This window comes from Odocoileus virginianus, chromosome 7 (genome assembly GCF_023699985.2).
Source record: "Odocoileus virginianus isolate 20LAN1187 ecotype Illinois chromosome 7, Ovbor_1.2, whole genome shotgun sequence".
Lineage (NCBI taxonomy): Eukaryota > Metazoa > Chordata > Mammalia > Artiodactyla > Cervidae > Odocoileus > Odocoileus virginianus.
This window is the reverse complement of record NC_069680.1, coordinates 59,338,796-59,353,573: the sequence shown is the minus strand read 5'-3', so window position 1 is coordinate 59,353,573 and position 14,778 is coordinate 59,338,796. Positions and strand designations below refer to the sequence as shown.

The 14,778-nt window shown below is 43.6% G+C and overlaps 1 protein-coding gene across 2 annotated transcripts in view; it reads right to left on the bottom strand.

The window, feature by feature from the left end:
* Positions 1–14,778, bottom strand: part of HKDC1 (hexokinase domain containing 1) — a 41,350-nt gene that overhangs the window by 939 nt on the left and 25,633 nt on the right. For both annotated transcript variants that reach the window (XM_020901420.2, XM_020901421.2), the window contains exons 11-17: positions 13,492–13,637; positions 13,277–13,396; positions 8,693–8,788; positions 8,418–8,517; positions 6,850–7,033; positions 4,595–4,750; positions 3,719–3,952 (exon numbers count right to left, since the gene is read on the bottom strand). In XM_020901420.2, the coding sequence (XP_020757079.1) occupies positions 3,719–3,952; positions 4,595–4,750; positions 6,850–7,033; positions 8,418–8,517; positions 8,693–8,788; positions 13,277–13,396; positions 13,492–13,637 (1,036 nt within the window). The remainder of the gene's footprint in view (positions 1–3,718; positions 3,953–4,594; positions 4,751–6,849; positions 7,034–8,417; positions 8,518–8,692; positions 8,789–13,276; positions 13,397–13,491; positions 13,638–14,778) is intronic.

Sequence of the window (14,778 nt, the reverse complement as noted above, 5' to 3'; positions counted from 1 at the left end):
CTTAGTTGTAGCATGTATCAGTAGTTCATGCCTTTTTATGAGTAATGTTCCACTGTACAGATGTGCCACATTTTGTTTATCCATTCATCAATTGATGGTGAGACTGTAAACTTGCATAGCCATTATAGAAAACAGTATGGAGGGTCTTCAAAAATTTAAAAGTAGAACCAGCACATGACCCACTAATTCCACTTCTGGGTATTCAACCAAAGAAAACAAAACACTAAGTAGAAAAGATACATGTATTCCTATGGTCATTGCAGCATTATTTACAACAGCCAAAATATGGAAGCAACCCAACTGTCCATCAATAGCTGAATGGATAAAGAAATATGATACATACACACACATATACACACAATGGTATATTAGTTATAAAAAGGATGAAATCTTGCCATTTGCAAAAAGATGAAAGGATCTAGAGGGAATTATGCTAAGTGAAGTAAGTCAAACAAAGAAAGACATACAGCATGATTTCACTTATATGTAAAAAAACAAAACAAACAGAGTTACAGATACAGAGAACAAACCACTGGTGGTCGTCAGAAGGGAGGGGACTAGAGGATCAGGCAAAACAGGTAAAGGGGATTAAGAGGTACAAACTTTCAGTTATAAAATAAGTAAGTCAGTGGGATATAATATACAGCATAGAAAATATAGTCAATAATATTGCAGTAACTTTAGACAGTGACAGATGGTTACTAGACTTATGGTGGTGATCAATTTGCAATGTATATAAATATCAAATAATTATGTTGTATACCTAAAACTAATATAATATTGCATGTCAACTATACTTCATTTTTTTTTTTAATATTTATTCATTTATTTGGCTGTACCAGGTCTTAGTTGCAGCATGTGGGATCTAGTTCCCTGACCAGGGATCGAACCTGGGCCCCCTGCATTGGGAGCTCAGAGTCTTAACCACTGGGCCAGCAGGGAAGTCCCTCAACTATACTTCAGTTAGACAAAAAGATGGTAAATTGTTCCCTTAACAACCTTAAGCCTTTCAACCCACTAGTATAGGATATTTTTCCAATTATTTAGGTCTTTCCTAATTTCAACAATGTTTTGTAGTTTTCAGTGTACAAATCTTATACCTCTTTTGTTAATTTATTGTTAAGTATTTTATTCTTTTTGATGCTATTTCAATGGAATTGTTTTCTTAATTTCATTTTCAGATTATTCATTGTTAATGCATAGAAATGCAGTTGATTTTTGTATACTGATCTTACATCCTGAAACTTGACTGAATTTGTTTCTTAGTTCCAATAGTTTTTCGTGATTCCTTAGGATTTCTATATACAAAATCATGTCATCTGCAAACAAAGATAGTTGGTAGTTTTACTTTTCCAATATAGATGCCTTTTAGTTCTTTTTCTTGCCTAACTGCCTGTCTAGACTTACACTTGATTCTCCCTTTGAGGTCACATAATTTTTTGACCTGGATCCTATAAGCCTCTCCCTTCTTTAAAGACTTGACTGAGAGACAAAAACCACACAATCATCTGTAGGCAGTGTTAGAAACAGTACAATGTTGAAGAACAGTGGCAAAGTGGACATCCTTGTCTTGTTCCTAACTCTAAGGTGAAATAATCCATCCAGTGCTTCTCAGTAAGCATGGCATCAACTGTGGGTTTTTCACAGATGCTTTTATCAGGTTGAAGGAGTTCCTTTATTCTTAGTTTGTTGAGTGCTCTTATCATAAAAGGTGCTCAGTTCACTCGCTCAGTTGTGTCCAACTCTTTGCGACCCCATGGACTGCAGCAAGCCAGGCTTCCCTGTCCATCACTAACTCCCGGAGTTTACTCAAACTTATGTCCATTGAGTCAGTGGTGCCATCCAACTATCTCATCCTCTGCCATCCCCTTCTCTTTCCTGCCTTCAATCTTTCCCAGCATCAGGGTCTTTTCAAATGAATCAGCTCTTCACATCAGGTGGCCAAAGTACTGGAGTTTCAGCTTTAGCATCAGTCCTTCCAATGAACACCCAGGACTGATCTCCTTTAGGATGGACTGATTGGATCGCCTTGCAGTCCAAGGGACTCACAAGAGTCTTATCCAACACCACAGTTCAAAAGCATCAATTCTTCAGCACTCAGCTTTCTTAATAGTCCAACTCTCACATCTATATATGACTACTGGAAAAACCATAGCTTTGATGAGACAGACCTTTGTTAGCGAAGTAATGTCTCTGCTTTATAATATGCTGTCTATCTTGGTCATAGCTTTTCTTCCAAGGAGCAAATGTCTTTTAATTTCATGGCTGAAGTCATCATCTGCAATGATTTTGGAGCCCAAAAAAGTAAAGTGTGTCACTGTTTCCACTGTTTCCCCATCTATTTGCCATTAAGTGATGGGACCAGATGCCATGATATTCGTTTTCTGAATATTGAGCTTTAAGCCAACTTTTTCACTCTCCTCTTTCACTTTCATCAAGAGGTTCTTTAGTTCTTCTTTCCTTTCTGCCATAAGTGTGGTGTCATCTGCATATCTGAGGTTACTGATATTTCTCCCAGCAATCTTGATTCCAACTGGTGCTTCTTCCAGCCCAGCATTTCTCATGATGTACTCTGCATATGAGTCAAATAAGCAGGGTGACAATATACAGCCTTGACATACTCCTTTTCCTATTTGGAACCAGTCTGTTGTGCTAGATTTTATCAAAAGTTTTATCTGCACCTATTGAAATGATTATATGGTTTTTGTCCTTTGGTCAGGTGTTGGTTCAAAGGAAGAGGCTTGCAGGAATCACAGCAAAAATCTGTGACTTCAAGGGAAGAATTAAGAAAAGAAGTCAGTCAGTTATCCTGGATTAGTCAGCATCATAGGAAGGGCTAAGCATCAAGGACTATAGTAATAATATGTTTATCTATATATTTCAGCATGATTAGAAATTTTTACAAGCTGGCTACCAACCAAGGTAAAATGTGAAACATTAAATAAAAATAAAAGCTGCCATCATTGCCATCTTTGTAATATGTCACATAGTCTACAGACACTAACTGAATTCTGACAACCTATGAGGTAGATATGATTTTTATCATCCTTTTACAGATAAAGAACTAGGCTCAAAGAGGTTAAGAAACTGGCCTTGGGCCTCCCAGCTTCTAAGCAGTGGAGCCAGGATTCAAATTCACTCTTCATCCTTCTGCCTGCTGATTCTGAGCTCATACTTGACACACTCTCTGTGATGTGCAAACTACTCAGTTCTCATTGCTCCCTGTGAGGTCAGTTTGGACTGTGTTAATGATAACCACCTGTATTTACTGCATGTGTGCTAAGGTGCTTCAGTCATGTCTGACTCTTTGTGACGCTATGGACTGCAGCCTGCCAGGCTCCTCCGTCCATGGGATTCTCCAAGCAAGAATACTGGAGTTGGCAAGAATACTGTTGCCGTGCCCTCCTCCAGGGATCTTTCTGGCCCACAAATCGAACCCATGTCTCTTCTGTCTCCTGCATTGGCAGGCGGGTTCCACTAGCACCACCCTAGGACTGTGTAAAACACTTTTCATGTATGAACTCACCCAATCCTCATGCAGGCCCCTGATGCAGAGATTATTTCTGCCTGCCTGATACAGATGAGGAGCCTGGGGTTTGGGGAGGGTGGTGAACACTCACACATCACAGCACTAGGAAGCAGAGCCACTTTGTCTGTCAGCCCCAAAGGGGTCCGCATTCAGCCTCAGCCCCCAGCCCTGAGTCTCTGGAGCACTCACTGTGGGTGCAGCTTGTAGAGGGTGCCGTCCACACCCACGGTGATCCTCATGTGCTCAAGTCCCTGGTCTTCCCTCCTCTTCTCCACGATGGCAGCCAGGCCAGCGCCATAAAGCTGGGCCGCCCGCCGGGACACAGCGCCGCACACCTCCTTCACCACGATGCTGTCCTCACACGTGCTGTCCAGGCCGAGCTGCTGCAGGATCCTCCTGACCTGGAGGAGGGCCAGCCGGTCGCTGCCAGCAAGCAGAGCAGGATGTCAAGACCTATTGCTGGAGCCCTGGAACCTGCTCCCCAGGACTCACAGCCCCCCATCCCTAGGTGCCTGAGCAGGAGAAGAAATGGTCCCAGCAGAGGCAAGGGTGGAGCAGGATGCCTTAGAAGCTGAGATTCTAGAAGGTCTGTCACCCCCAGAAAGTTCCATCATCTTTAAAGAATAAAGTATGAGCACATCATCTTTTCAGAATCAAAAGAGGATCATTTTTTATTATTTATTTAGCTGCACCAGGTTTTAGTTGCAGCATGTGGGATCTATTTTCCTGACCAGGGATGGAACCCAGGCTCCTTGCACTGGGAGCACAGAGGCTTAGCCACCAGGCCACCAGGGAAGTCCCAGAAGAGGATCATTTTTTAACCTAACCTAACTCTTCCGTAACCATTTAGGAATCTAGGGGCCCAGACAAGCTTCTGGCTCTTCAGCTGGGTGCTTAGTACTGATGTAGCTGGAGAGTGGGAGCAGCCCCAGGAGGCAACTCTTGGCCCAGCCAGGCTATTACTCTCTATTTTTAAATTTCAAATCTGCTGGAGCCTGGTGATACAGCAGCATGTCCCAATATAGGATCTTTTACATCAAGCAGGTGAAATTGACCATGAGTCACCTTTCAATCTGAGACAAGAACTTGGTTTCAAAGATGCCCCTGGTCCGGAGACGTTCTGAAATCTGGCCGCGGAAGAGGAGACCCTGCTTGGTCAAGTCGATCAGGATCTGCCGCACAATCTCCCCCAGGTACATCCCACTGGTCATTTTCTCATATCTGTTGAGAGAAGGAGAGACAAGGTTGGTGAGAGCAGGAAAATCAGTGCTGGTGAGTGGTTTCCAAGAGGATCACACGTCAGACCATGGAAGGCGTGCCACTGGCATCCACTAGCTGCCTGGGTCACAGTGGGGTAGAGTGGGCAGCAGGCCCAGAGAAGTGCATGCAACAGACAGTATGATGTGGGAAGGCCAGGCTTTGGAGACATGTTGAGCAGAAGTCAAGTTCCAGCTCTGCCACACATTAGCTGCATGACCTGAGTAAGGACTATAAGCCATCATCTATGAAACAGGGAGCAAATCACTGACCCCACAAGGCTGTTGGGAGCCATGCATCTGGTGCACGGTAGACCCGAAGCTAAAATAAGTCCCTTTTCTGGCCCCAAAGCTAGTTTACCTTGGCTTTGTATTTGAAGAAATCTCCACCAGAGCTTCTGCTCCATGAGATAACATATTTGAACTGTATACACACACCATGCATGGTTCAAAATGTTAGCTCCCTTCCCTCTTCCTACCAGGCTGTGAGCTCCACGATGGAAGGGGCAAGAGAAGCTCTACAATCAACAGGCACTGACCAGGCACTCTGCCCAGGTATGTGTGACAGTATTAATAACAATGAGGTGCAGCTGGACTCCCACTGCCTGCAGGGTCAAATGAAAATCTGAGTGTGCCTGAGACTTATATGCTGGACTTGTGTTCTCTTAACTGCTCAGGATTTCATCAGTCTAAGGAACCAACACTTAGACAAACAATGGGGACAGCAAAGTAAATCCAAGTATGTTGCCCCCTAACACTCTCCACTCCAGAAATGAGAACCTCCAAAGGATTCAGACACAAAACTTGGATGCCCCAACTTGGGATTCAGGTCCCTTGTGATTTGGGCCCCTGGTTCAGCTGGGCTAATGGTAACTCACCCGCCTCCCAGCTACCAAGATTAGTGCCAAAGGAAGATGTGGGACCAACAGGGCTGGTCTTGGTCTTGTCAAGCCTCTTCCTACTGAGTGTTCTCAGTTGAATAGTCAGCAAGGCATCTGAGACCCAGGCATCCCATCCCATTTCCTAGCTCAACTTTTCCACCTGGATATTTTCTCACAGTAAATCTATATTTTCATCTTATTTTATATAGAAAGACACTGAGCTTAGTCGTGACAAAGACCACATGGTCTGAGAGTAAAACATTTACTCTCTGATCCTTTACAGAAAAAGCATGCCAACGCCTCCAGAAATAGATGGGCCCAGGCTAATAATCAGTCCCCCCCATGCTAGCTCCACCCCTTTCTCTCCGACTAAAGAAGCTGTATGAGAATGCAAATGAAAATGTATTCTGTTTTCTGTTTATTTTTTTAACCATTCATTGTTGTATTTTTAGTATGGTTAGCAATTGGAATAACGCTTACAAGTGATTGTGACCCATGCTGGGACATGATGTCATGACTGAGAACCAGGATTCCCATCCTTCACTTGCAGTTACTTCCCCAACCCCAGAACCACAAAGGTCAGCAACCTGGCAGCCTGCTCTTGAAGGACTGAGGATGTTGACCTCTAAACAGGACTTACTAGAAAACCATCTTGAGAGGCCCACCATGCCCTTGCCATGTGACATCAAGGCCACAGTGAATAGACTTCCTGACAACCTTGGCCTCATTTCCAAAGCCACCTCTAGACCTTATGGTAACTTTATGGTAATTAGAAAAAGGCACACTTTCTGTTTGTTGGAAACTTATCATAACATTTTGCTGCTTCTGTGTCCATGCTCTGGTTGTGTCAGACTCTTTGTGACCCCAGGGGCTGTAAACTGTCAGGTTCCTCTGTCCATGGGATTTCCCAGGCAAGAATACTGGAGTGGGTTGCCATTTCCTTCTCTAGGGAATCTTCCTGACCCAGGGATAGAACCTGTCTCTTGCGTCTCTTGCATTGTACGAGGATTCTTTTCCACTGGGCCACCTTTGCTTTTGTTCAAATTAGACACTTCACTGACATCTGATGAAGAGTTGTCATAAATATACAAGCTATACACATATCTGTAATATGAAAAGGGCACCCCCATAGATGTGCTGAAGTTGGACGACCTACAGAAATGTACACACACACCCTTCTCACCTCTGTTTGCCAGGATTCAAGGACCCCTCATCCACCTCCTTGTCATATTGGGTCTGGATATCATCTAGGCAGCCATTATCTCCAAATCCTCCCCACTCGGTATTAATGCACATCTTCCCTTCATCCCCTTCCACCAGTTCAATGTTTCTCATTTCCTCCATGTAGCACATGTTGCTGCCTGTTCCTAGAAGGAATCATGAAGGGACTTTAGTCTTCAGAAGACACCACTAGGTCTTACAGAGCCAGCAGGGTGCAGTAGATAGGAATTTAGGTTTGGAGTCAGATACAACTGGGTGTGGACTTCAGCTTTATACTTATAGTTGGGTGACTACAGGCAAGTATTTCATCTTTCATAGATCCAATTTCTTCATCTGTAAAAAGGAACTAGCAGCTGTCTTATAGATTTGTTATCAAGAAAAAAATGAGATGATATCTGTAAGTTTCCTCCACATAGAATTTGTACTTGTGATACCATTATCCTCCTCCTCACCCTCCTCGTTATTGATAAGCCATAGGCACACAAAGTGAGCTCCAAGTAGTCACAGAGTTAACAGAGCTGGCAGGGACCATGAGGAACCATCTAGTCTTGGATAAGCAGACACTTGGTATCTGAACACCACCCTCTTCTCCTTTGTCCATGACCTGGTCTCAGAACTATTCTCAAGACAACAGTCCAGGCGATTATCATCTTCAGTCAAACAAATCTCACCTCTTTGACCTCCCAGATCTAGCCCAACCCTTCCCATGGATGAGGAAGCTCAAGTCCAGACAGAATAAGTAACCTGCCCAAGGTCACAAAGCAGGTGAGGTTTAGAGTGAGATGAAACCTCTCCTTGGCACTGAAGACATCTCAATATATCCCCATCTCTGTGTGCTATGTACTACTTACCCTCAGGAAACCCAGACATCCAGCTGGAACAACTTTCTCAGATTCTGGGATTACTTAACCAGTGTCTGTCACTTGGAATGCCCACCGCCCCTGTCTCCACCTGTTCAAATGCACCTGTCCCCTCACCACTTACAGTCATCCCTCTGGAATCTACCCTTGCCTTAATCACTGCCACGTTTTTCCAGAAGACTCCTAAAATGCCCGTATCATACCTTGGGCCACTCCCTGCTCCTCTCCTAGGTTTCTTTCCAACTCTTCCCCATCCTGTGCACCTTCTGACAGCCAGAAGAGGTCAGAGAACAGAGGAGGTACAAGTTGGAGCTGGAATGAAATCTAGCTCTCTCAGCTCCAGGCCAACCAACATGATCCAACTGTGGTCTCCCTCCACCCAGTAAAATCTGCCCCAAGGCCCAAATGTGAAAGTTCCCTCTTTCCAAGTTATTCTTCCTCAACAGAAAGGACAATCTTGGCTTAGAACCCTTAGGGAAAAAGATATTAAGTAAAGACTTGGGAATTAGGAGACCTGAAATCCCAATGTTAACTTCATCTCAGCCATGGACAAGCTGGCTTCAGAGCCCCTATGTAAAGGAACAATGGCTCCCTGCCCCTCAGTATGTTAAAAGGTAACTTCCAAAAGATCAGATGGGAGCAGGCCAATGGGACATGCCTGATCACTCACCTGCAATCAGGCCAACCTCACAATTACGATCTTCATAGCCACAGGTCATCATGGTCCCCACTGTGTCATTCACAACTGCAACAATGTCCAGGTCAAATTCCTGCAAAGGAAGAGAGCTCTACTGTAAGTAGGATGGGCAGGCCAACAGTCTCAAGAGGGGCACATCAGACTGAGGTGGGCAGAGGCCAGAGTCGCAGGGCTGGTGTCTGATGACACAGCCCAGGGGCCTTGGGGAAGGGACAAGGTCAGGTATGAGCTTCAACACCATATCATACATTTCTCCTCTTGATGGCCTCCCTGAGCATATCCACCACATCTTCCCCTTCACAGTCAGTAGCTTTGAAGCCTTTGGTCCACTCAATGAGTGTTCCCTGAAAGAAAGGAAGGCAAATTCACTTGAGCAATAGTTTGCTGGAACCACTGCACAATCTCAGCATCAAATAGACGCAGGGGACTACAGCTAACTGCTGGCCAAACGCTTTTCACTGTGCTTCCATCTGGATCCCTAACACTGGACCCAGAGGCACCATGAAGCATGATGCTCAGACAAGGTCTACTGCTGAGTAGAATAACTGCAGAAATTTACATCAACTCACGTTCCCTGGCCATGACTGCACAGAACAAAGACCACTTCTGATTTATCCAATCAATCACATCTTCATGATCAAAGAGCTACAAAATGTTCGTCAAAGCATGGTTTTACAGGAAAAATGGGTGGCTAAGGCAGCAAAGAATCTGCCTGCAATGTGAGAGATGTGGGTTTGATCCCTGGGTTGGGAGAATCCCCTGGAGAAGGGAATGACTACCCACTCCAGTATTCTTGCCTGGAAAATTCCATGGACAGAGGAGCCTGGTGGACTACAGTTCATGGGGTCGCAAAGAGTCAGACACAACTGAGTAAATAACACACACACACACACACATTCTGTCTTTCCAACAATATGGATCTATCATTGTATATCAATATAGGAAATGCTCTAGAGTCAGAGAAACATAAAACTTTAAGAGAATGTTAGCCGTTAGAGGAAGATGTTTACCACACACTGTTAGGTGAACTCGCATTAAACAAATACAGATGGTGAACTATTCTATTATTCTTTTAAAAACCACACACATACCACACACACACTCAAATCTGGAAACAGGTCTGGAACAATGCATACACCAGAGGGTTGACAGTGGTTCTCTTTAGATGTAAGATTACAGGTACCTTTGGTCTCTCCTTTTCGCTTGTCCATATTTTCTAATTTTCCTAAAATCAATATGTCTAACTTTTTATAATACCAAGAAGTATATCTAATTTTTAAGAAGATGGTTACACTGTTGGCCAGAAGCAAGAGGTATCTAGCCTCAAACTCCATAGCCTAGAGCTGGAGGTGGGTGAGTGCAGGGAAAGCTGGGGTGTCTAGACCAGGAGAGTGGCTGGGATAGGAGAGATGGCCAGAAACTCTAATGGCAGCACCTGAACCCCAGGGCATGAACGGCCACCTCACCCTGAGGCCCTCAGCTCCGGGCTCCCCCCTTCTCTCCACAGTCCTTGGGAAGCTGGGCTTCCTTGCTTCTTTCCTGGTGAATATAAGTAGAGCCTTAGAGATTCAACCCCAGTTGAAAAATCTTTCTAATTAGTTGCAATTATACCAAATCATATTTTTTTAAAGTCTCTCTTTTTTGAAAAACTACTGGTTACCAAAATGAAGAGGGGTGAGGAGAGGGGCAAAATAGGTAAAAGGGATTTAAAGATATAAATTACTAGGTATAAAATAAATAAGTTACAAGGATGCAATGTATGGCAAGAGAATATAGTCAGTATTTTACAATAATTTTGTATAGAGTACAACCTATAAAAATATCAAACCATTATGTTATATACCTGAAACTAATATAGTATTGTAAATCAACTACATTTCAATTATTTTTAAAGAAAGTTGTTTTTTTTCTCCTCAGCCATTGGTGTCTTTGCTCCAAGCTCTCCATTGGTCTCCCTTCCTTCTTAGTTATGTCTTCATGAACCTGTCAGAACTGCTGGGAGGGAGGCCTGGAGGCCCAGTGGCCCAAGTCAGGAGGAGCAGCTGTGTACTGGTGCCTGCGGACCACTCAGGACCATGGACAGCTGCACGTGGCTTTCCCCTCTCCACCCCCAACTTCCATTTCCATGTGTATTAATTTTTAACGGCAGCAGTAATACAAGAATGCATTACCTTTGTAAAAACTCAGTGCTACTGATAACAACAAAGTCTCCTTTAACTCCCCATCCCCCTAAATGTGGGAGGTAACCTCTATTATCAGCCCAATAATGAACCTTTACAGATTTTTTCTCTCTATTTATGTGTGCTTTCAAATTCACACTGTGTGTGGACTACTGCAATTTGTTTTTATCCATAAACTGTAGCCCACCAGGCTCCTCTGTCCATGGGATTTCCCAGGTAAGAATACTGGAGTGGGTGGCCATTTCCTTCTCCAGGGATCTTCCTGACCCAGGGATCGAAACCACATCTCCTGTGTCTCCTGCATTGTCAGGCAGATTCTTTCCCCTGAGCCACTGGTGAAGCCCTTGTTTTTCTCACTCAGTAATATATCTTTCATACCATTGCTGGTCAGTTAACATGGAAAATACTCCTCAAGTATAACTGCACAGAAATTTAAAAAGCCACAAAACATACCTATGAGTACTATTTTAATCCCTATTTTTCAAGTAAGGAAGTAAAAGGTGCAGAGAGGTTAAGTAATTCACCCATGGTCATACAGCCAGTAAGTGTGGAGAAGCCAAGATGCAAATTGAGGCAATCTGGTTCCAGACCCATGCTCTCAAACCATTGCACTCTGCTGGCCTCCTGACTGGGTAGGTAATGTCTGTGAAGCATTTAGTACAGCACCAGGCACCAAACAAGCACTATGTATGTGTTTGCTAAATAAAAATCCAGTAATCTCATGTGAGTGATATACTATATTTAGTCATTTTTCATTTTAGGGGAAATGAAAATTTATGTCCATTTTTTATTTGTCATTTTCCATTGCCAGGCATTTGGGTTATTTCTAATTTTTCATTATTAAAAAGTGATGGTTTAGTGAACATCCTTGTTCATTAATCTTGAGAAATGGATCTTATGGCTCTTAGCATTCTAGCATTTTTAATTTTGAGAGATCTAGCCATATTACCAGATAATTCCACCTTCTGAACTCTTCCTGTTCTCTGAATGATTAGGTGTGAGAGGTAAGCCTGGTGAGTGGGTTTTCATGGCATTCTCAGAACCCTGGAGAGTTCTGTTTCAGTTCTGGTTTTGCAACTGCTGTTTGGATGAGACTGTATGCCTCAATTTCCTCATATGAAGAACAGGATAGAAAATAAAATGCACAGAACAAGGGTAGGTACTATTTCTTGATTTTTTGGTCTTAATTACATATATATATATATGTAAGTATACTGGGCATTATAGCTGAAATGGTCCAAAAACACTGGGTTCCAGGTCCTGAGGGCAAAGTGCAAGAACCTGGGCTCTCAGGTCGGTGTCCTGGACTGACCCCTCCACCACTGTTTATAGACATGGTAACCTGGACAACTTAACTTCTCTGTGCCTCTGCTTTTCTTAACTACAAAACGGTGATTAAAAATTGCATGTAAACATACAATAAAATATCATTCAGCTTTAAAAAGGAATGGAATTCTATGTGAATCACCCTTGAGAACATTATGCTAAATGAAATAAGCCAGTCACAAAATGACAAATACTGTTATGATTCTACTTAGATGAGGTACCTAAGATAGTCAAATTCATAGAAACAGAAAGCAAAATAAAGGCTGTCAGGGGCTAGGAGAAGGGCAAATGGAGAGAGATTGTTTAATGAGTATAGAGTTTCAGTTTGGGAAGATGAAAGACTTCAGAAGATGGATAATGGTGATAGTTCACAATGATGTGATGTACTTAATGCCACAGCACAGCCATACTTTTTAAATGTTCCAGTGTATACTTAAAACCAATGTACACTTAAAAACAGTCAAAATGGTAAATGTTATATAAATTTTGCCACAATAAAAGATGGTAAAATAAACAAAACAAAAATAATGTGTACATCATGGAGACTGACTGGATCAGACAAAGTCTTAAAATTTTGGTGCCATTCTTATCATTGCCATGAGCTCTCTGCCTGACTTGCTGTGCTGACCAGGGTTCTCTCGGTAAATTGAAAGTGGTGTTCTGCTTTTACACCAGATCAGATAGCTTGACTGACATAAGCCTATTAGAGAGCAAGAGGGTACTCTGTTCTCCTTGAGCAGGTGAATGGTGCTTTTATCCATGAAAAGTCATGTGATATGCATTTTTAAATTATTATGAACAATTTATTAAAATTATCATCCATGAAGTTCTTCAGTGGCAACAAAATATGTGTCAATGTGATCAATGTCTCCTGAGAGTCTAATATCAGGAAAGAAATGCATTTCTTCAGAAGCACTGGTAAGCTTTTGTTCATCAGACAATAAAAGCCTTACAACCTACTGTGTTTCCCTGTTTACACTGACCACCCCGGAAGACACATGCAATATTACAGACTAAGAGTTATAACTTGCCTTAACTGGTCATTACCTCTTATCTCTTGATAATATGACTTGACCTCTCTTTTAACAGTAATTTTATCCACGTGTCCTTTTATACAACCCTAAAGCATTTTGTAAACTTCAGTCCATGAAACAGTAATAGGGAAAATGGAACACAATAAATATAAAAAATTAAATAGTCGAAATTCTTGATCATGTCTCCCCAGCTGCCCTGAACCTGAGACCCCTAAATAAAGTGAACGGTGACTCAGAGCTGCCTTGAGACCCCAGGTGCAGGAGGGAGGCCCGCCAGGCTGGACCGTCGTACCTTGTCAATGCTCGTCTGCCTGCAGGGAAACGAGAACGTGAAGCCCAAAGGCAGCTGGGCTCCCTTGAGGCCCATGTAGTCCAGGAAGTCGGCGATGCACTGCACGATGTGGTCAAACAGCTGCAGGGAAAGAGAGAGCAGCATGCTGGACCTGCACTGTACGGGGTGGATGGCAGGCTGGCCCCTCGGAGGGTGAACCCCCGGCCGGCATTTACCTCCTCCCCTGTGCCCTGCATGATCTCCAAGGGGATGGCGAAGATCTTGTTGTACATCCGCACTGACCGTCGTCCACTTCTGATCTTTACCAGGAGGACCCGGAAGTTGGTCCCGCCCAGATCCAGGGCGAGGAACTTTCCTTTCTCTGTGGTAGAGGAAGCGAGGGTGGCATCCCACCAGCATGCACTGAGCAGGGCCTCGTGTGCAGGCATTGGGAGGAAGAAGAGATGCCGAAAGAGAACAGCCCTAGAGCTTGCTGGCCTGAGTTCAGGGGCCACAGGGGCGTGGTGGTCAGCAAGCATGGTGTCAGAGCCCTGGGCAGGCATCCTGAGCCCATCTGAGGCCAGCTTGCTTTCCTCAGTGTCTGCTAACGGCCACTCATGATACTTATGCTCAAGGAACCTCTGAGGGTGAATCCAGGTCAGGCTACCTGACTACAGTGGACTCAGGAAGGTACTTCCATTCTGTCTGTAGGGCCTAGAGGAACTGCTCATCCCAAGCATGAAATGATTCTCTGGCCCACTCTTCCCATTCCTGGATTCCCACATCCCCACCAGACTGACAAGAAACCATATCAAGTCCAACATCCATTACCACCTCTTGCTTCTCTGACATCTCAGAGCATCATAGTCTGTTCTGGTGATCCCTCCCCTCGCTGACTGCCTCATTCACTCTGTTATAATCACACTGGTCATCTTGCTGTTGCTTGCATTTGCCAAAGCCCTCACCCCCGGCCAGCTCTCTTACTCCTGACTCTGCTCTATTTGTCTTCATAGCCCTGTTATGACACGGCATCATCTGGTGTTTATTCGTTTACTGTCTGTCAGCCCAACAGAACAAAGGCTCCATAAAGGTAGGGACTGTGTTTTCTTTACTGTTCTGCCACTGTGCCTACAACAGAGCCTGACCTATAGCAAGTACTTAATGAAATTTCAAGGAATGGAGGCAAAAGGAAAAAAGAGATGAAAGGATGAATAATCGAATAGTGTTTTTTCCTGCTCTCATTTTCTCCCCCCAAGTAGACTCGAAGGATACTGGCTCTGGAAAAGATCTTTGTTGTTGAGAGATTCCAAGTACAGCTGTATAACCTTAAGTATGTCACCTAACTTCTCTGAGTCTCAGTTTTGGCATCCATAAAATGGGAATCATTCTCTCTTTACATAACATACAGAGTGGTTGTGAGCACAAAATGAAATTAAAGAGCCAAAAGCAAACTAAAGAGATGAAGCATTTTACAAAGATCATTGTATCTTGGTGAGATTCATGAGATGCAAAGAGGTGGAATT